At 36.3% G+C, this 21,948-nt stretch overlaps 6 protein-coding genes and 1 non-coding gene across 8 annotated transcripts; 3 read left to right on the forward strand and 4 right to left on the reverse strand.

Moving 5' to 3' along the window:
• Positions 1-77: 77 nt before the first annotated feature.
• Positions 78-1,871, reverse strand: LOC106345921 (DNA ligase 1-like). The gene is made up of 6 exons (XM_013785140.3): positions 1,700-1,871; positions 1,254-1,612; positions 1,115-1,167; positions 981-1,018; positions 488-896; positions 78-400 (listed from the first exon to the last, which is right to left on the reverse strand). Exons 1-6 carry the CDS (start codon positions 1,738-1,740, stop codon positions 176-178), a joined length of 1,125 nt encoding a protein of 374 aa, XP_013640594.1. The 5' UTR covers positions 1,741-1,871; the 3' UTR covers positions 78-175.
• Positions 1,872-2,038: 167 nt separating this feature from the next.
• LOC106345919 (UBP1-associated protein 2C-like) lies at positions 2,039-4,198 on the forward strand. The gene is made up of 2 exons (XM_013785138.3): positions 2,039-3,405; positions 3,801-4,198. The coding sequence occupies exon 1, from the start codon at positions 2,161-2,163 to the stop codon at positions 3,400-3,402; it is 1,242 nt and encodes a 413-aa protein (XP_013640592.2). The 5' UTR covers positions 2,039-2,160; the 3' UTR covers positions 3,403-3,405; positions 3,801-4,198.
• A 992-nt stretch (positions 4,199-5,190) lies between these two features.
• LOC106345918 (malate dehydrogenase 1, mitochondrial-like) lies at positions 5,191-6,997 on the forward strand. The gene is made up of 7 exons (XM_013785137.3): positions 5,191-5,539; positions 5,623-5,796; positions 5,885-6,053; positions 6,135-6,196; positions 6,279-6,400; positions 6,472-6,589; positions 6,680-6,997. The coding sequence occupies exons 1-7, from the start codon at positions 5,300-5,302 to the stop codon at positions 6,815-6,817; spliced, it is 1,023 nt and encodes a 340-aa protein (XP_013640591.1). The 5' UTR covers positions 5,191-5,299; the 3' UTR covers positions 6,818-6,997.
• A 1,228-nt stretch (positions 6,998-8,225) lies between these two features.
• On the reverse strand, positions 8,226-8,299 carry TRNAI-UAU. The gene has a single exon. It is a non-coding gene; the product is annotated as a tRNA-Ile (tRNA).
• A 227-nt stretch (positions 8,300-8,526) lies between these two features.
• LOC106345917 (sodium/calcium exchanger NCL-like) lies at positions 8,527-11,619 on the reverse strand. Its single transcript, XM_013785136.3, has 5 exons — positions 11,097-11,619; positions 10,128-10,313; positions 9,859-10,040; positions 9,622-9,767; positions 8,527-9,545 (listed from the first exon to the last, which is right to left on the reverse strand). Exons 1-5 carry the CDS (start codon positions 11,479-11,481, stop codon positions 8,702-8,704), a joined length of 1,743 nt encoding a protein of 580 aa, XP_013640590.1. The 5' UTR covers positions 11,482-11,619; the 3' UTR covers positions 8,527-8,701.
• Positions 11,620-14,302: 2,683 nt separating this feature from the next.
• On the forward strand, positions 14,303-18,013 carry LOC106349616. The gene is made up of 4 exons (XM_048781758.1): positions 14,303-16,346; positions 16,422-16,507; positions 16,583-16,717; positions 16,785-18,013. The coding sequence occupies exons 1-4, from the start codon at positions 16,188-16,190 to the stop codon at positions 17,338-17,340; spliced, it is 936 nt and encodes a 311-aa protein (XP_048637715.1). The 5' UTR covers positions 14,303-16,187; the 3' UTR covers positions 17,341-18,013.
• Positions 18,014-18,231: 218 nt separating this feature from the next.
• LOC106345916 (probable E3 ubiquitin-protein ligase ZFP1) lies at positions 18,232-21,872 on the reverse strand. 2 transcript variants are annotated; one of them, XM_013785133.3, is made up of 7 exons: positions 21,701-21,872; positions 21,382-21,483; positions 19,798-20,422; positions 19,357-19,709; positions 19,157-19,261; positions 18,670-18,843; positions 18,232-18,568 (listed from the first exon to the last, which is right to left on the reverse strand). In XM_013785133.3, the coding sequence occupies exons 3-7, from the start codon at positions 20,399-20,401 to the stop codon at positions 18,422-18,424; spliced, it is 1,383 nt and encodes a 460-aa protein (XP_013640587.1). In that variant the 5' UTR covers positions 20,402-20,422; positions 21,382-21,483; positions 21,701-21,872; the 3' UTR covers positions 18,232-18,421. The 2 variants fall into 2 exon arrangements, with proteins under 2 accessions (XP_013640587.1, XP_013640588.1); XM_013785134.3 differs by having other exon boundaries at positions 21,622-21,758.
• Positions 21,873-21,948: the final 76 nt, after the last annotated feature.

The raw sequence follows: 21,948 nt of genomic DNA on the forward strand, positions 1-21,948 counted from the left end.
TGTCAGTTGTCACTCTAGTTTGTATAAGAGACTGAGAATTAGTTTAATGAAATCTGCATGAGTTAAAGTAGCACATGTCTGTTAATAATTGGTTTATTAATTATATCTTTCAAGTCTTACTTCAGTATATAGTGGAACAGGAAGTAAAGGGGGCAGCAGCTCTATAAACTATTCACTAATCGAAGTCCATTGATTTCATGGCAAAAAGACCAACCCTTGACAAAATATCATTTCCTCGTAGGCTTTTAGCTGCTTGGATCTGATCAGCAAGAGAGATTTCTCCTCTTGTTCTCTCTTTCTTTATCAGTTCCAAGTCCAGATTCTCCAGCTTGGCTGCAACTGAAACTACACTATCCTTTACAATAGCGACTTTAGCAAGACTTGTTTTCTTCTTGTGAATCTGACAAGACATGCAAAAAACCAAAGAATCATAAGTTAGTTTCTTGTTCTGTCTGAAGCGTCCAAGGAATAGTTTTTTTTTCTTTACCTTTGTGAGTTTCTTCTTCAGTTTAGAACGTGAGGTAACGGTTGCATTCTCCTTGTTCTGCTTTGGTTTTCTAGTCTTTACTTCTCTTTGGTCTCTCTCTTGGCGTTCTTTCTTCCTTTCCACAACTCTCCTCATCTTCTCTGTCTTGGCTTCTTCTCTTCTCATCTTGGTATGTTCCCTTGTTCTTGCTTTCTCTTCAGACAACTGAAGCTGCTCAGATGACATCACTCGTTTTGATTTTTCGTAGCTGTCCCAATTGAGCTCCGCTTCACCACTTCCTCCTTTCCTTGCAGCTTCTGCAATGTTCTCTGACCACACTGAGATGAACTTCTCCTTTAATCGCTTTGATCTTGATCTTTCAACCCAAACTTGTTTCACTGAAGCTCTTATCTTCTCCTTGGTTTCATCACTGGAAGAGACAAACTTTCTAGCCTCATTGTGGTGTGTATCTACACTTAAACAGTTACTTACATGTAAACAACAAAGAAACTACCTGTGTGGTTGTTGATGCTCAGTCATCTTATCCCGAACCTGAAAAGATGGCAAAGAGTTCGTTCAACTTTGCAATGTGGGTTTTGTCATCTAAACGAGTAGAAACAGATTTGAATGAGTCTTACTTGACGTCACCTTGGGATTTCTCAAAGCTTCAATTGTTCTCTGCTTGATTCGTCTTCGAGTGTCTGTTAAAAGGTTGATCAAACTCACTTTCACGAAGCCGAAGGAGAAATGAAAAAAAAAAAAAAAAAAAAAATTAACAATCTCTAACCTTCAGTGTGTTTCCTTCCTTTGTTCCATGGCACCTTTCCTTTATTTGCTAACCCAATCTTCCTTCTCCTTTCCTCTTCCTTCATCTTGATATCAGCAGCTTCAGTCTCTTTCTCCATAGCCTGCATCTTTAAAATACGTTGCTTGTCTTCTCTGCTGTGATTCTCAACTACATTGTACATTGAGCGTACAGTAGCAGAAGATTTAAATTCCAATTCTCTGATAGAATTCAAAGAAGAAAGTGAGTTTGAAATCCTGAACATGATGGGTTCTTTGAGATTCCAGTAAACTGCAGTTGGGAAACACCGAACACTTCGAGTTCTAGATTGAAATGGGTATTTCATCTCCATCGATAACCCTCTGCACAAAAAAAAAACAGTACTTGCAAATCAAAACACGATATATAATATTGAATAGGTACGTAGCAGATAACAGTTAAGCACTCACACTCTGGCACGGAGATGCAGCGGGGAAGAAAATGAAAACATATTATCTAAGAAATTACTCCGCTCAGCTATATCGTTGTCCCACACGCTAAGGTACTTCTCCGGCGAGACCCCATTGATGAAGAAGAGTGTACAGAGACGGCGGGAGAAACAGATAAGGTAGATAGCGGAGCGATAATGGGCCACTAATGGGCCTGTTCATTTTCATTCATCCCTTACTATTAAGTCAGCTAAGTCGCCCAATTTAGGTAGATGGCACTTAACTGGGCCTTTAAATGGGCCTAGATCATACCCTAAATAGCAAATTTATTGGGCTAGGTGTTATAAATAACTAACCTTCTACCTCAATCCACTCGCCGACTTTTTTGATTCTTCGATTGATTTTCTTTTCGTCTCCGCCTTCGATTAGGGTTAAGGACTTGAGGCGAAACTCATCTTCTCCACAAAAATCTTCAATCGATCATGGACATGTTGAAGAAGCGAAGGCTCGACGAGAACGGCAACGGTATCCTCAACGACGCGCACATTACCCGATTGACGCCGCACGACGCGAGGAAGCTCATCGAGCGATTCTCCACCGATCAGCTCCTCGACATCCTACAAAACGCCGTCGCTCGGCACCCCGACGTCCTCGAGCTCGTCAGATCAACCGCCGACGCGGACATCACTCAGAGGAAGCTCTTTATCCGCGGCCTCGCGGCGGAGACCACGACGGAAGGTCTCCGATCGCTTTTCTCCACCTACGGAGACCTCGAGAAGGCGATCGTGATTCTCGACAAGGTGACGGCGAAGTCGAAGGGGTACGGGTTCGTGACGTTTAGGCACGTCGACGGGGCGCTTCTCGCGTTGAAGGATCCGTCGAAGAAGATTGACGGGCGCGTGACGGTGACGCAGCTCGCGGCGGCTGGGAATCAAGGTGGGGGTGGTACTGCGGCGGCGGCGAATGGTTCGGATGTGTCGATGAGGAAGATTTATGTGGCGAATGTGCCGGTTGATATGCCTGCGGATAGGTTGTTGAATCTGTTTGTGGCGTATGGGGAGATTGAGGAAGGTCCTTTGGGGTTTGATAAGGTTACTGGGAAGTCTAGAGGGTTTGCTTTGTTTGTGTATAAGAGTCCTGAAGGTGCTCAGTCGGCGCTTGCTGATCCTACTAAGGTGATTGATGGGAAGCATTTGCAGTGTAAGTTGGCTATTGATGGTAAGAAGGGGAAGCCACCAGGTGGTGGTCCGGGTAAAGATGTTGCTGCTGGGCCTGGGAATGGTCATGGTCATGGTAATGGAATGGGTGTGGCTCCTCCTCCTGGACCTTATGGGCCAGCTGTTGGTGGACCTGGTGGGATGGGTGGTTACAATGGGTACTCAGGAGGACCGCCACCGCATCAGATGAATCACACACCATCATCTATGGGCGGTGGACCAGGTGGATATGCAGGTGCGTATGGAGGTGCATATGCTGGTCATTATGGTGGATACGGTGGTCCAGGATCTGGGGGTTATGGTCTTGGTACAGGCCCTGGTGCTGGAAGTGGTCCGTATAGAATGCCACCGAGTTCGATGGGTGGTAGTGGTGGTTATCCTGAGAGCGGGCACTATGGGCATTCATCAGCTTCAGCGTATCCTGGACAGCATCAGCCTGTTGGTTCCTCCGCAGCTCCGAGAGTTCCTCCTGGAGGAATGTACCCCAACGGTCCACCACATTACTGAATGGTAAGATGGTTCTTCCGTAAATTGAGTTATTCTAACTGCTTGATCTTGCTAGTGTTATTGTGTGCATGCGTCGTATTCTTCTATGGGTTTTCTCATGTACCTTGTTTGCTAGAAAATCTCTGATTTTTCTTTTCTTTATTGTGTCCACTTGTAGCTATTTGCTTGCATTCAGTGATATATGCTACTTGTTGAATAGGTGTGTATCATCACTATATTGTTAATATTGATTCTTGTATTTACTTTTTGGGGTAAACTAAGTTCAATTGTTTAGTTGTGCAGTACTGTGTCCATTTGCTCCACACTTTGCTTGGGACTTGTTGATTTTCCTCTTGGAGTTTAATTTGTTTGTTAATGCTAATGACCAAGTTAAATTGTGAATTGGATGTTTGATTCAGGTTTGTTGACAGGGCGAAGATGCTTTTTGTGCTTAGTGGTGATTACGTGATTGCAGCATCTTTAAAAAATCTCTGGATTGATGAATGTATTGCTGCTTTGTCATCTGTCTCTCTCTCTCTCTGCACTTGAATTGAATGTGCCTTGGCCTCTGTATGCCTAGTTACTTTCTATGAATTTGATTAGACTAGGATGTCTTCCTGTATTTTATTTCTTTCATAGACATAGTTGGCAGATTTGGTTTTGTTTGTCAGATTAGTCAACTTTTCAATAATATTGGTGTTATTTGTCTCGCTATCTAGTTTGCTGTTTGCTCTTTCTTTACTGTTCTGTAACATTGACAACAAGGCTCTACTTGTCTGTGATCAATAAAGTGGCACTAGAAGGTTTTCTTTATGAATCACTTCTGATTGATTGATTCATAGGTTAAACTCAAAAGTTCTGAACATGTGTTGCTTTAGCCGCTTGATATTCTGAGAATTGTACTCTGCCCTTTCCTGTTTGCAAACCAGACATGATAGAAGTCTTATATATGACAGAGAAACTCTGCTTCAAATGATAAAAGAAAGTCTAATTTGATTCCTCGTGATATGTTACTTTACCTAAAGAACGTTTTGAGGTTTTATTTCTGAGATTTGTCTTTTCTCGTGTTGATATGTGGCTCTTTTTGGAGTGTTTTAATCTGGTATCTTGTGATATTCGACGATTATTTTCTTTTATTTTGTGGTCACATTTTACGAGAAGTTTGTTAAAATATTCTTGTGAAGACAAAAACTTGTGATCTGATGTCTCACTTCTTGTCCACAAAGAGACTATAGTCTTGTGTGTCATTGTTATAGGATTCATTTGTCCACAGCACACACTAACCTGTGACCACTTGGGTCTTTTGTTTCCCCGTTCTTTTTTTCGTTTCTTCCTTTTTTTTCATTGGGCGATGTAACGGTTCGACCAAGGAGCTGCGGCAAATATGGGAAGACCGATGGCGAAATCGCTTCTTTTATATATAACGTGTAACATGTATAATGAGATGTGTATGTAAAATCCTTGTACGTTACTAAACATTATTCACTTTCTAATAATATCGCCAGTCACGCCAAAGAAAGTGTGTTTAATCAACCAATTTGGGTATAATTTAATTAGAGTTTTTTTAATGGATTGAAACTTTTTTGAAAAAGAACATTTTAGGTTTCGACATAAATTTTAGTTCTTGGTAAAATTAAAGATGATGCAGTATTATGAGACGGATCTGTTAGTTAAATATCCTTTGAAATGAAATTTAAACCATTTAATAATATTTTTTACAAAAATTAAACAAAAGATTAACACAACAAAACAAAACAAAAAAGTCGTGGAGGCATTAAAGGAGAGAGAGAGTGTGTATGTGTCATATATATCATCAACTAGTATCATCGAGTGAGCTTTCACCACATAAAACTAAAAGAGCATCTCCTCTTAGCTCTTGCTTCCTTCTCGAGCGTAAACCCTAGATCCCATCTCCAAAATGTTCAGATCCGTGCTCGTCCGTTCCTCTTCATCGGCGAAGCAATCGCTTCTCCACCGCAGCTTCTCCTCCTCCGTCCCCGAGCGCAAAGTCGCCATCCTCGGGGCCGCCGGTGGAATCGGGCAGCCTCTCGCTCTCCTCATGAAGCTCAACCCCCTCGTCTCAAGCCTCTCCCTCTTCGATATCGCAAACACCCCTGGAGTCGCCGCTGATGTCGGTCACATCAACACCAGATCTGAGGTATACACATAACACTACCACGATCAATTCCTAGATTTGGAATCTCTGAGATTGGATAATTGATGTGAGATTTGTATATATAGGTGGTTGGATACATGGGAGATGATGAATTGGCGAAAGCTCTTGCAGGAGCTGACCTCGTTATCATCCCTGCTGGTGTCCCCAGGAAGCCTGGCATGACTCGTGATGATCTTTTCAACATCAACGCTGGTATTGTCAAGAACCTTTGCTCTGCCATCGCCAAGTACTGCCCTCATGTAAGCCAATAGCATTATTCTTGCTTTGTTACGTGTAAAAGATGTCTCCTTTTTGTGGCTTTTTACTCTTTTGTTTGCGTTGAATCAGGCACTTGTTAACATGATCAGCAACCCAGTGAACTCCACTGTTCCAATTGCAGCTGAGATATTCAAGAAGGCTGGTATGTACGATGAGAAGAAGTTGTTTGGTGTCACCACTCTTGACGTTGTTAGGGCCAAGACTTTCTACGCTGGAAAGGCTAATGTCCCTGTTGCTGGTTCGTTTTCCACTTTTTTTAGTCATGAGTTTTCCTTAAGTATGTTGTCTGAGTTCTCAAATATTCTTGTTGTGTCTGCAGAAGTTAATGTTCCGGTGATTGGTGGTCATGCTGGGGTTACAATTCTCCCACTCTTCTCTCAGGTTACCTCTCATGCTCAAACTGTAGTTGAAATGTCTTGCGCTGTTTACTCAAAGTTAGTTAATCTGTTTGTAAACAATATAGGCCACTCCTCAGGCCAACTTGTCTAATGATGTACTCACCGCTCTCACCAAGCGTACCCAAGATGGAGGTACCGAAGTCGTGGAGGCTAAAGCAGGAAAAGGTTCAGCTACATTGTCAATGGCGTAAGTACTGTGCTACCCTTTTCGTTATTATTCTTCGGTTCTTAAATTTAGTAACTTAATCATTGTCACAGCTATGCTGGAGCACTATTTGCTGATGCATGCTTGAAAGGACTCAACGGAGTTCCAGACGTTGTGGAATGTTCATACGTGCAGTCCACCATCACTGAGCTTCCTTTCTTTGCCTCAAAGGTAATCCTCTAAACTTAGCATCAATCGAACACACAGTGTCTCATGACTCGAGATGATGGATGTGATGGTTTTGGTGATTAATTGATTCAGGTGAGGTTGGGGAAGAACGGTGTGGAGGAGGTTCTTGATTTGGGGCCACTCTCAGACTTTGAGAAACAAGGGTTGGAAGCACTGAAGCCAGAACTCAAGTCTTCCATCGAGAAGGGTGTTAAGTTTGCAAACCAATGAGTTAAATCGATTTGAGTCGGGTTATTTTTCCAATTTTCCGGTTATATTATCGCCCTTCATTGGGTTGCATCAATAAAATTCATGTGTTGAGGCTTTTTGGGTTCTTTCCCAAAGCACAGAGATAAAAAAAACTGTAACATGTAAGGTTTCTTTCTTATATAACAATGTTTTTTTCTGTCATAATCATCACATCAAAAGTCTGCTTGATTCTTCTTATTTTTGCATCCTTGTCACCTTCTACTGATTCTGCAGTTTTCTTAAAAAAAAATATGATTTCATATCATATAGTAAAAGAAAAGAAGACTTATACTACAGGTCTTTCTCGCTAAATCGTTATGGGCCAAACAAAATCAGCAAGTGCCAGGTGTTTTTGGGTTGAAACCACATCAACAACTAGACAACAAATGTAGATCAATAAATACATGTTGCTAAGGCATATGAACTCCTTCATGTTTTGATTACAATTATACTAATGCTCTTAAATCTATTATAATACATGTTAGAAGAGGAATATTAAATGACAAAGAGCACAGTACAATGGCCCTATGCTGGAGATAGAATACCATGTATTCCATGTAAGTGCAAAACAAAAGATAAGCTATAGCCAAAGGAATGATGGATGATAATGGAAAAGCCTGGTCATCAACCAAAGATGATCAACGAGTAATTGTGAACTTATTCTAATGATGTTTTGCATCACATTTCAGTGGTAATGTCAACGACATTTTGTAGCACATGCATCCTTAATTCAAGCAACTAAAGAAGAGCTATATAAAGCCATGCAGCAGATGGAATAAAAGATAAATTCCAGGACCATATGGGTTAAATACATTCTTCTATGAACACTATTAGCCTAGTTGTGCTTAAATTTCCCCTTGATGTTTTTGAACAGGATGAGTTAGACCTTAAAATTAACCACACTCATACACCTTTATGATCTAAACATCGAAAATCCAACTATAGGACAATCAGTTAACTAATATTGCATATAAGCTCATCTATAAAGTCTTAGAAGATCGTTTGTAAAGCCTTGTCTTCATTGTGTTATTTCAGAAAATCAACCTATTTTTAGCTTGCTTTTTGCATATGATTCGGTTCTCTTCTAAAAAACTAAGCAAGATGAATGCAAGATACTCATGGATACTCTAAGAAACTATGTAGGACTATCAGGTCATATAACTAACTTTCAAAATCTTCCACTGTGTTTGAAATAGGATTAACAGAAAGCATCTTAGTTCAATAATGGGGGATACAAAGATCAAGAGGCTTTGAAAAGTATTTAGGACTCCCATAGTGTACGAGACAAAATAAAAATACTCAGGCCAACTGATTCCCTAAGCTCAATATTATCACAGTTACTTTGGTCTCATGAACTATTTTTTTTTGTAAAAAAAATAAAGTCTCACTTTGCTCCCGGCGGGGCTCGAACCCGCGACCTTCGGCTCATAAGACCAACGCTCTAACCAACTGAGCTACGGGAGCTTCACATTCAGTTTATGTTTTAAAACAAAATGAACCGTAATGTTTGGAGTGTTTGTAAATGTGACAATACACCAACTTTGTAATTGGATTTTGGAGAAGATAACGAAGATAAATTCAAGATTTTTTTTGTATACATCAATAGCCAAACCTTCAGTTGTTTAATCTCTATCTTTCTTTTTGATTTCTTTCTTGAAAATTAGTAAATCTAAGCCTCTAAGCATACCAAAGAAACAAGACAGGTATTTATTAGCTTTAACAAGAGTGTTTCAAACACATCATCACTAACAATCTCAGAACTTTTGACTTCAAGTTTCTACACTCTTACATACATAACATAAAGAGGGAAAAGAAAAGGAACACGCACGAACAAGCTCACTCATGTGAACAAACAAACCCTTTGACCTATGACCAGCCAAACCAGTAGTCGAGAATATAGACCAGACCCAAAGAGAATGGGTAAAGCAAGTACGCAATGAAACATGTCCAGAGCGGATACGTTGTGCGGAAGCTAGCGAAACCTCCCATCACCAAACAAACAATGAGAATCACCAACACTTCTGATGAGAAGTTCCATGTCAATCCTCTAAGGTAGACGATCGCTAAGAACACCGAGAGACACAGAATGTTGTTCATTGTCACTCCACCACATAGCTCAGAGAAAGTTAAGGAGGCTGTTCTGATCTTTTTCCTGGAGGCGAAGATGATGGCAGAGACTGCTTCACTTGAGTTGGTTGCTAAAGGCAAAGCGATGAAGGAGATGAAGAAAGATGGGATCCCTGTAGCTGCAGAGAAGTTGTTAACTGTGTCCACCAAAGGATCAGCAAACGCAGCTGCAATGGCTGCTCCCAACAGTAGCAGTAAAGCTGCTTTAATGGTTATCCATTTCGGGTCTGCAACTTCACCAGACTCCTCATCATTCTCACCATTCTCATTATCTCCCAACAAAGCATGCTCTCTCTTTGTTTGCACATGGAAATGGTCAAGGAACTTCATTGTCCGGGGACCGGCGTCAGGACCAGAAGGACCAGCAGCTCCCATTGCCTGAATAAGCCAATGCTTAATCCCGCGGACAAACTCTTCTTGATCAACTTGCTCATCAAGAGTCTTGTCGAAATCTTGTAAAACTTTCCCCACAGCATCATCTTTATCAAAATCTATATCCTCAAAGCTGATCCCAATGATAAGAGCCTTAAGCTCAGCTGCTGACAAGTGTCCATCCTTGTTTGCATCAATCGTCTCAAACAACCTAATAAAAATGATAAAACTGTAAGCACATGGTGACACCAAGTAGAGAGTCCTTAAGATAATTTTGCTCTACTTACTTTCGGATGACATGTTCATCAGGCTGGCCTTCATCATCAAGAAGCCTTCCCAAAGCATGTTGCTTCAAGTGCTTTAAGATTCCTGATATAACATGCTTGTGCTTGGCGAAAGCGAGCCGTCTCCTTTGGATCCATGGTTGGAAGACCTATTAGGTAAGGAAGAATAATAATCTCATAAACGAGATTGAGAAAGTAAAAAACAAAGAGACCACACCAGAGTCTAGTGGCTACTTATACCTGATACACACAGTAAGAGATCAACATTACAACAGAGAGGATTAGAGCAACCAACACAGCCAAGTGTCTACCAGAAGTTGAGTCCAGCATCTGAGGAAGCTGGACAATGATGAACGGGATAACCGAAATAGCCATTATTCTTGCAGCGTAGCTGGTCCAAACATCAACAGTTACACCAGAATCTACAGACAATAAAGCAAGAAACAAATATTAGCAATAGCATCAATGATCCAATCAAATCCATAAGACGTAAGACATTTTCTTGTTACCTTTGAGATGGAAGCCTTTAGTGTCTTGGTTGTTAACAGCAATGTTGTCACGAAGGTCACACTTGCCGACAACAGTGCAAGTTCCCCAGATTACAGTGAGGAGCATAACGGTGGAGCCAGCGAGCAAACCCATTCCCACAGAGACTTGGGTTTGTGCAGTTGCCGCGTCTCCAGAGAGTCCAGACACTGAAACAAAACACCAACACATAAATAAGATTCAAGACCCATCAAGACAAAAAGAGTAAAAGATCAATACTTCACAGGAAAAAAGAAATTATATTGAAACAAAGAAAAGACAAAGATTGACTAAAGAAAGATTTACTTTTTATGTCTCAAACTAAGCCTGCGGTTTTGACCCGAACCAAACTAATTTTTTTTTGTTTAATTCAGTTACGAGTTCGGTTCAAACATAACTAACCAAGTCAAACTTACAAAAAACTTTGGTTTTCTGTTAGTTTCACAAAGATAGATTTTTTTATGTTTTCAATACAAAATTTGCAAATTTCAATAAAAATAATTGGATTTCTTGAAATACTATTGATTAAAAAGCATTATAATTTGATAATTTTTTTAAAAATGATACATGATTAATTTGTTTTCTTAATATGTGTGAAAACACCAATACATCTATTAAAAACGGAGGAAGTATTTAGTTAAATTTCAAACATAACTAACCAAAATTTGGAACCAAACTAGCCAAATTTTTGGTTTCAGATATATTTTCGTTAAATTTTTTGGTATAATTCCGTAAATTTTGGGTAATTTCAGTAAAAATAAAAAATAATTAAATACCTATCCCAATACCGAACTACCCAAATTCCAAATTACCGAACAGAACTACCCAAACTACCTGTAGGGCCGATAACAGAACTTATCGAATCAAAGTATCATCATCGCCACTCACTATATGATTCACAGAACCTAACAAAGATTCACTTTTTATGACAAAGAATCAACCTTTTCACCTACCCATAATAAGCATAGCGTCAGGGAGTGCTCCGAGCATGGGAAGAAACAAACCACCGACGATGCCAGGTCCCAAGATCTCGAGCAAAAGCTCACTTCCGGCGGAGAGATACGTCGCCGCCGTGAACATGAGAAACCCATAAACCAAGATCAGAAACACGTTCCCAAGAGCTGTCTTAGTACACGGCATGAACCCGTAGGTCTGTTCACAAGCTTCCTCTTTCTCTTCAGCCGAGACCAACGTCTTGATAACCGATCCGGAAGCACCGTTGATTCCATCGGAGATGATGAGATCAGTGGAAGATGGACGTACGGCGACGAGTCGAGCGTAGGCTGATGAAGTGAGGAAGAGGAGGAAGAGGAGAGAGATGAGAGATCTGAGTCTCATGATTGATTCGAAAGACAACAAAAGCTCAACTCTTTTGTGGACGAGAGAGTATGTAACAGATACACTTACATATATATATAGTTGGAGCTTTTAAAATTATTGCAGAAAGATAAGTTTTGTGTCTGATATGTGTGTAGGTCGTGTGGGGCAGTTTTCTTGGGTAGGTGACGAAGACGCTAAAGAAAAAGAAGATGAAGAGAGCAGTCTTTTTACCTTTTTAGCCCCTATCGTTAACTACTTTTTTATATAATATTTTCTCTGTTTTCACTTTTTTTTTTGTCACGTAAAATATCATTTAAAATTTTCAATAGAATCTAATTTATTTTAAACTTGATGTTAATTATAAAAAACATTGATTTATAAATAATTTATTTATCGAAAATATTATTAGTTAAATGTATATGAATAATAAAAACATGAATACATTTTAATTATTTTTTAATGTGTGTGAAAATGATAAACTGATATTTTTTTAAACAAATAGAATACTATTGATTTACTTCTATATTTACATGATTTAGGAGAAAGGATAAATTATGTAATAATTTAGGAAAACATATATATTTGTTGATGTAGTAAAGCATATTTTATAAATTGTCCATCTCAAAATGTAAAAAGTTAATAAAGAATTTGCCGACAAAACAAAAGTCTTGGATAACTATTTACCTACATTTAATGGTTTTCCTTAAAGTCTACAATCATTTATTTCTATTTTCAGGATTAGGGATAATTTAGGAATTGCAGATCAATACTATTAAAGCTGGAACATGTCCAGTTGATATTAGTTTAGTCCAACAATTATTTTTAATATCAATATTACATCTATTGATAACTGTATTTACATTAACTTAAAAATATTCTATAACTGTATTTACTTTAACTTAAAAACTAACCACGTTCTCTTTATATAAAGTTCTATAACGAAACCAGTTATGCTTCTTCCTGCAAAAGTCTAACAATCAATTTTTCATGATTTAATAGAGTTGCAGAAATTCAGCAAAAAAAAACAGTCATGTTCTCAGAAATTATTCATGCAGTTATTTGTAAACTATGAGTCTAAGTTTCCTATTGGCAAGAAATTGTGCTTCTCTTCAACTGCAATAGTTGGATTATTGATTAACCTATTTACATATATCGTTCAAAAACATTGAGTGCTAGGCAGTGAAATCAAGTTTATCAAAATCATTCAAGTTTTTGTGTGTTAAGATGTTTAAAACTGGATGATAATTAACAAATCTTCAATTTTGATGCATAAATGAAAAGGAAACATCAAAAAATTAGATCGATTATGTTTGCGGCGGTGGAAAAAAATTGCAGAAAGATAGAAGCCTTGATAAATGGAGAAGATAAAGTATTTACATATTTGCCATTAGCGAGAAAAAAAGAAATAAAAATCTAAAAAAACAGATCATGCTGCGAACCCATATAATCTTTGATAATAGCCGTGTCTTCTACCACTATACCACAATGGTTCATTGACTTTTGCATCAAGATATACATATATATATATATATACATATATTTTTTTGTAACAAAATATATAAAAAATTAATTTTCAAACATTTTTCCGTTTTCGGTGTAGGTTGGGTTTGATATTGGTTTTCGGATATAATATTTTAAAAACTGTTTGAGTATATATGCTATTAGATTATGAGACTTTAATTTCCGGGATGATTTCGAATCGGTTCTTTTTATACGAATATTCTTAACTAATTATGATAGGTAACTATTAAGAAAATATAATATTTTGCAAATTTTTGGAATAAAATTAAAAAATAATTTCTAAAATGTATATGACATAAGTGTATAATTATGGAACTTGATATATTTAATATAGTTATCAAAAATTATATTAAATTAAATTATGATTACAAAAAAACATAAATATTTTTTCTAACGGTTTTACAAAAAACATAAATACCAAAATTAAATTTCTTAAAAAAATTAAAAAAAAAGTATACCCGCCCTTCAGAAGGGCGGGTCAGAATCTAGTTTAACTTAAAATCGTTCGTTACTCATTATTACCAGATCTGATTACGCGGCCACACGTGTAATATTAAACCGATCCCAAGATCATAATCATAAATTAGTCAATACTTGCCGACATCGTATATACCATAAAAAATATCAAATCAAAATCATACTTGTTAAAAAAAAAAAATTATGTATAACAGATCATCTATTTCTGAGAGTGATGGCAAGACGAAAGTTAAAAAAAATATTGTTTCTGATAGCTACAAATGGCAGACGAGAAACCATTGTTCCTTTATCATCTTCTCTCCCAATGAGAACTAAATAATTCCTTTTTTTTAAGTAATGAGAACTAAATATTCAAACTCACTAAAAGCACCTCCCGTACATACATTGTATATTTGTATCTGATAAAACTTCTCAAAATATAATAAACAAAACTAATATTTTTCTCTGTTTTATATTGTATAATGTTTTACATCAATACATATAATATAATCTAAATTAATTTATTTAATTGTAAATGGAAATAATAAAATATAATTAATTAGATAACTTTTTTATAAAATTCAAGTTACTTTAATATTTTTTATATTTCACAATATAAGTAGTTTTAACATCTAAATACAATTTTTATTTATAGAGTATTGTTTAATCAGTTAAATTATTTATGTTTTATAATTTGTTGAACATATATATGAAATGCTACTTTTATAAAGGTAACAATTTTTTTTTAATATAGTGGCTTTAGCTAAAACTACTTACATTTTAAAACAAAGAGAATATATAAGAAATTTTTATTGTGAAATAACAAAAATTCTTTAAGAATCCTACATATTTAAAAAAAAGAAGTAATTTAATAGTGTACTAGATTCTGACCCGCCCTTTCGAAGGGCGGGTATACTTTTTGTTTTCATTTTTTAAAAGAAATTTAATTTTTATATTTTTTTTGTCATCATATTTATGTTATTCTTTATAATCATATTTGTGCATAAATTTTAATCAAAAAATATTATATAAAATAATAGTAACTTAAAAATTGACCCGGCATACTCTATTTTCTTTATAATCATATGTATGTATACCTTTTTTTTGTAATCATATTTATTTATTCTAGATTTTTACCCGCACGTATAATGTTACTTTATAATTTCTTTATTTTTTGTAAATATGTAACATTTTTTATATGTTAAAAAAAATGTTTGTGTATAATATTTTTAAAAATTATTAGTATTAAAACAGTCCTAATATATTAAAATATTCTTAAAATGATTTAAGTATCTGCATTGGAGATGAATCTAAACCTGTATAATAATGACCTATCAAATGCTTCAAATAATTTATGAGATTGTTATCGAAAGTTTTTAAAAACAAAAAAGAGATGCATCTTATCATATAAATCTAAACCGTCAGAAGTCGGTTAATATACGTAGGTGATAGAACCTGGGTCCCACCACTATTAGAATTTTTATGAAAAATAAAAGGAATACGGTTATAAACTTATACCCAAATTTTAGATGCAGTAATATTATTAAGTTGGACACAACATATATCAATGGGTCATGATCCTAATTTAATAGTATTGATTCATTAGAAAGAGGAATTAATTTAAAAATCATACATATTGAAAACCATATTTTTATTTTATTTATTATATTTTGAATATATATTATATATTATCGATGGAACTATAGAAATGATATGATTTTCATGTTTACGAACCAAAATATAGTTTTGGTTTAAGGATTTATATTCTTTCTGATTTATAATATATGGTGTTTAAAAAAGTTTATTGTTTCAAAATATAAAATATTTTGATCATTTTATATTAACTTTAGTTTTATCAAAAAATGATCAACCAATTACATCTTACAATTCTTTTCATGATTGGTCAAATTATTTTTAATTTATGTATTAGTAATGTTTTTACAGAAAACTAAATGTCTTAATCTTGTGTCTTTAGACATAACATTTTACATTACGAAACAAAGTGAATATTTTTCTTAAGTTGAGCTTGGTCAGGTTAAAATTAGGTTAATTTCATACTATTCGGTTACTTTTGTGATTTTCCTGAGCTTAATTAAATGTACAAATCTCATAGGTAGATTTAAACTTTTAACATTAAATTCATAGTTCAATATTTACAATTTAAAAAAATAGTTTTAAAAACTAAACACGTAAATTATTCATAGGGGCACATTTATTGTCTTAATTTTTAATAAATGTTAATTTTAAATATTTTATGTTATATCTTGTCACAAAAGATATTTTTAATGTAATTTAAGAGTATATCTCTAGTTAGATCGGGCCTAATTTAGGTTGCATTGGATAATAAACCCCATTGGAATGGCCCAACTAACTTATGCGTTTATAATAATCTGCAGACTCTCCTTTGCGTGGCGAAACCATCTTACCTTCTAACTCTCCTCGAGCGAAGTAGTACCCGAAGTAACTATCTCAAACGCTTGCCGAAGATCCTCCGCGAGCTGCTTCGCCAGAGAAACTGGAGAGAAGAGAGCGGTGTGCTTAGCGTTCTGATGCAAGGGACAGTGAGAGATGGTTCTCCGACCATTAATCGGCTCAAATACGAGGTTCTGCCTGGTTCGTGTTTTGAAAGATGGAGTTGCATTTGATCCCGCTCTTACTAAGATTCTTGGTTAGTAGTACTTTAGAGTATGGCTCACAACCAGTTCTGTTGACCTGACCTCATGGCTTCTCTGTTTTGTTAAGGGGACATGGATCCATGGTTGCTTCCGTTGAAACCGCCAGAAGATCATGATTGTCATAGAAAGATAGTCAATGACTCTTATTATAAGGACGCAGTAGAATATATGCGGCTTACTATGCAGTCTCCTCGCTATGTATCTTTAGCTGCATTACATCCACTTGTACAAGTACAACACTAACCATTTGTCTCCTTTTAGCTTGACTGTCTCACACTGATTAGATGTTTATTTTTTTCCTTGTAGCTTCTCTTAATTGGAGGTCTTGTAGATGAAGCCATGAAAGTGGTTGAGGAGATGTGCAACAAAGTACATGACATCAAACCTTTCAGGTAAAGTTATCTTAGTACCTGCGTCTGCCTTGGGAAGTTAGAGAGTATCTCAAGTGTGGTTTTGCTCAATTATAGGATTAAGGCAGCTATGATGGAGAAGTTTCATCATCACAACGACTTGCTAGCAAAATGCTACGAAGATATCTTGAAGATTGATCCTAGTTGTGTAACCACCCTGAAGAAGCTTATTGTAATGTCAATAACGATCCATCCATTTTAATCCCTCCTAAGTAGACTCTAATACCATTTGTTTTTCTTCCAACTTACTTGCAGTTGGATATAGTAGAGAGTCTTTGATCGAAATGATAGCATTGCATGTAGAAGCTTCTTTTCCCGAGCCTATAATCTGGAAAGAGTTTGCTGAGATCTTGATTCTCTTCTTTGAGAATGCTGATGAAGACAGAATGTCGGTGTGCCTAGACGGATCTGGAGAAGAAGGGAGTCAGCAAACATACTCTGTTAGATACAACTCGACACCTAGAATGTTCACTGAGACATCATCATGGACACTTCGAGCTAAGTGGTGGCTAAACCGCCATTTCTCCCCTGAGATACTCGAGGCAGAAATGAGAAACGGTACAGGATATTTGGAGATGATGAGATTGATGAGTTACAAAGCGGCATGTGCTTGTCGTATCTACGGACCAGAGTTTAGTTATGTGACTAAAGTTTATGGTCTGCTGGAGAATAATAGGAACAACATTTGTATGCTGGTGGAGAATGGTAGTAACAACATAGGTAGTAGGTTAGTGAAATATAGCAATAGTTTAGAGTTATTCAACTTTTTGCAAAGACACAGACACAATTGGAACAGGATATACAATTTAGAATAGTTTTTACACGTTACATTTTTTGTTTTAATAATTTTTCACTGTAATTTTGTATTATTGTAAGATTTATTTTGATGTAGCATTATACTGGCATCTGCAAAAAATTTGAGGTTTCATAAGATACGTGAGAAGTAGTACCACCCAAGAAAAACATGTTTACACAAGTTTAATTATATTTTTGTAGCCATTTGAATCTACTGTTGCTTTTTTATCTCCTTGATTATCTGGAGTCATCGTTACTTCGTCATCCTCTTCTATTACAAATTCACAACTTGTTCAAACCATTACCAAAGCTAAAGCCATATGTAACCATTAAACATGTTTTACTTAAAAGGCAAGTTACTTTAGCTTTAGGTCAACACAGATAATAAAAAGCCTAAGCAATTGGTATTTTTAACTTCAAATGGTATTATGGTATAATAGAGGAAACTCTATTCAACACCAGTTCTATTTCTTCATGTAAAATAGAAATTGCTATTTTTCTTCTATATTTATATATTCGGGTGAATAAATAGCTTTCATGTGTAGCAACTCAATCTTATCTCTTCATTAGATTAAGTTGGGTTTAACTTATTCAAAGTGTGAGGAATTAGGGTTGATTAAACACTTTTGTAATGCCCATTTGAGCTTCATAATGTATGATTTGGCGACAAAAAAATTAAAAATTAAAAATTAAAAAATACTACTTTAGTACTTAAGATACATAAATTATAGTAGACTTCACATGTTTTATAGAATTTTTCTATTTTATAGAAAAATTATTAAAAATGGTCTTAGGTTAACACATAATATAACACCCTATACATTTGTAACAAGAAAACATAAAAGAATGAAACAACCTAGAAAAACAAATTAGCATGTACATTTTCACTATCACTTAGCCAAGAAACCAAATAAGGAGAAAGTTTTTGACCATTCACATATTGTCATATGTGCACAAACAAAAGAATGTACAAATTTACAGAATCCTTATGGAGCTGAAAAATAAAACCAAACTCAGTCTCTTCATGTAGTTTCCTTTTTTATATAAATATTTATAATAATAAACCCATTAGATTAAAAGAAGTCATTCTTCTTCTTCCTATTATACTTTTCTCTTCTCCATGACCAATGCTTCTGATTTACAGATTGGGCAAACGTTCTTCACAATCAACCATTTCTCCAAGCATTCCGCATGATACTCGTGCCCACAATCCAAAGTAGCAATCTTTTCTTCGTTCTTGAAGCTTTCCTGTAAACAAAAAACAAATCAAGAGAACTGTTAAAACCCAAAGCACGTGCAAGCAGTCTTTAAAAGCTTCTTTGATCTTTGGCTAGCTATATATTTGTTACCTGACATATGGTGCAAGGCTCAGTTTCTCTATCTTTTGTTTGTGGAGACGAGGATGATGACCCTTCTGTAACGTTGATTACAGAACACGTTCTTGTTTTTAGATGGTTCTTAACATCTTCCTCTGGCAAACCAGTGTTCACAGTCCCAATCCTCTCACTCAAGGCAAGAAGCTCCTGTTCAGACAAACGGGTTATCAAATCAGGATTCAACAAAAACATAACTGTGATCACAGAAAACTTCACTGTGGCTTCTCAAAGTCATGCTAAAGCCACTTCTCAAAGAGAGAGTATAAAAAGACATGCGGCTAAATGCATAACTCTGACAGTAACACCAGTAAAAACTAAAGACTAATGATCATTGTTCTAAAAATCGGCCTAGGCTGCACCTAATCTTTTAAAAAATCGGTTTAGTCACCTGCCTAATCGATAGTCCCTATAAAACGCCTAATTGTTGCCTATTCTTGAACATTGCTAACGATTGACTCACCTCATAAGACATTTCCTCGATGTCTAAACGCATATCTCGATGATGATCAACATGGTTATTTCCAGAACCACCAAGGAAGTCTCCAAACTCCAATATAGCAGCTTCCTACACACATTGAGAGAACCAAAAGACACAAAATCTTGAGCAACAACGAGAGTGAATAAGATGGGGAAAGAACAAATGAGGCAAGAAGTTTATACATCATCAGGCATCACTCTAAGCCGAGGTACTCCTCCACGGTGTTGTCTAAGAGCTGCTAAAGGTGGAGGATGCTGGTATATCCGAAACCCTGTTGGTTGAACTGGACCCATCTCTGGACCGAGATTGCTTGTGTTCTGAGGAGCAAAGTTCCCAAAAGGGACCCTGTACGAGGGTGAAGAAGCCATGGGAGGGTATAATGTGGCGCTCTGACCTCTCACTCCTTGAACAGGAGGAGGTGCAGGGAGATGATGATGACTATAGTAATGGTCCCTTGGGTTTAATGGAGAAGGAAAAATGAATGGTGCAGGGTTTCTACTACTAGACTCTAAGGAACCAGCGACAATGTTACTACCTAAAAACAACATTCAAAGATAGATGTATAAGATTACAAAGTTCAAAAACTTTTAAAAGAGATCATGGGTTGGTTGGTTGGTATGTACCTTGCATGTAAGGTGAGTGTGGCCAAAAGGAAGGTGAACCATCAGGTCTGCCAAGGTGTTGATCATACCATATTGAGCCAGGAGGTGGGAATGGATGATGGCCAGCATAGTTCCCTTGAATGAAGACGTTTGGAGCATGAGGAGGAGGAGGAGGAAGAACAGGGTTCATTGTAAGAGCTCCTGGTCTGCTCCTTGCGCCTCCAAATGGAGCTACTGTCTCAGGTGCATTATTGAATGGTGCTGCTAAATGAGGATTTACAGGTATTCCTTCAGCGTTCTTTCTTTTATAAGCCCCTGGTGTGTGATCCATAAAGTGAGCATTCATCTCATGACTGCTAGAAGATGGTAACTGACTTGGGGGAGCCTGAAATGCCACATAGGGAGCATAGTAGTTGGTGGGAGGAGGCTGATGATGATGATGGTACTGAGGAAGACCATAGAACATTGCCGAGTTGTCTTGAAGAGAATTAGGAACGTTTGCAACCATGGCAGGTGGTGGAAAGCTGCCTAAGAGGAGACAAGGTCCTGGTTGGAGAGAGGCCTGAGTTTGGTGGTGCTGCTGCTGCTCCATTTCTAAATCGACTGATCTATTTCTTTGTCCCATTTCGCTTGCTGCATAAGCCCTCTGATAGGTTTTTTGAGTTACATAAAAAGGAAACATCAGCAACCATAATGAGCACAACAAAGTATAAATTGAGTAAGAAACTGAGTCTTTTTTTTAAGCATCAATAAATGCAATATTGTTACACCTTCTATGAAGGTCATGCTTAAAAACTTAGTAAGCTGTATATGTCAACTTCCGATATGGGAATTAAAACATACAGAGCACATGTTCAGGGAAGATTGCATTGTGCATTCTCAAACTCAGGGTAAAAACCAAGATCATGTTCATGAAAATTAAATAAAACTTTTAGCTGCAGAAATAAAACCAAGTTCAGAAACTAAGAACAATTTCTTCAAATGCCATAACAAAAAATTGAAGCTTTCACACAATTTTTTTTAAAAAAAATTAAGAAACTGAGCTTTCACATAATGAAGACACAACAAAGTATAAACTGAGTAAGAAACTAAGCCTCATTGTATCAATAAATGCAACATATTACTCCTTCTCTGGAGTTGATACTTAAAACTAAGCTATATTACATCAATTGCACTTCTAGGAAAGAAATTCAGCTTTTTATATCAATAGAACCAATTAATGCAACATTATTACACCTTCTTTGAAGCTGATACTTAAAAACTAAGCTATATAACATCTTTGTAAGCTGTATATGTCAAGGGGAACTAAAACATGCAAAGCACATGTTCAGGGAAGATTGCATTGTGCATTCTCAAACTCAGGGTAGTAAAGCCAAGATCATGCTCATGAAAATAAAACAACACTTTTAGCTGCATAAAATAAAAACCAAGTTCAGAAACTAAGAATAAATTCTTCAAATTCCAAAAAAAATTAAAAAAAAATTGAAGCTTTCACAAAATAATAAGAAAAAAAAAATGAAACAACCCACCAACACCATGCCTAACAAAAAATCAGAACAATCATTTTAATGCAATATTAAAGAGAGGGGGAAAAAAAAACCAGACCTTGAAAGATAAAAAGGATAAAGCTTCGGAGATATCAAAGGGGGCTGCAACAGAGCTAAGACAAGACAAGAAGACTTGTAATAATCCGAAACCGAAAACTCCCTGCAAAACATGTAACAAAGGGTTAGAGATAATCAAACAATCTTCTTAGATGATCATCAAAACAGATTAAAATCACAAAACCCAGAACAATGCAATTTATCGAGCAACAAAACATAAAATAAAATTAAAAAAACCCACCAAGATAAATAATGATTTGAATTACGAAAACAAAAAGCTTCAGAAGCCGATCATCGTGATGATTAAAGATGATAATTACCTGATTATGTTAAATCAGGGAGAGAGAGAGACAGAGAGAGAGAGAGATCCAAAGAGGAGGTGAGAAAGAGAGAGAGAGAGAGAGAGAGAGAGAGAGAGAGAGAGAGAGAGAGAGAGAGAGAGAGAGGAAGAGGGAGGTCGGTTTCTTCTTTGATTCTAAACTTCTTCTCCGCACTGTGACGATTGAAAGGTTTTTATTTCGCATTTTATCTTTTTCCCATTTTTCTCTTCTATTTTTTCATTGGTTTC

This window comes from Brassica napus, chromosome A6 (genome assembly GCF_020379485.1).
Source record: "Brassica napus cultivar Da-Ae chromosome A6, Da-Ae, whole genome shotgun sequence".
NCBI classification, from domain to species: domain Eukaryota; kingdom Viridiplantae; phylum Streptophyta; class Magnoliopsida; order Brassicales; family Brassicaceae; genus Brassica; species Brassica napus.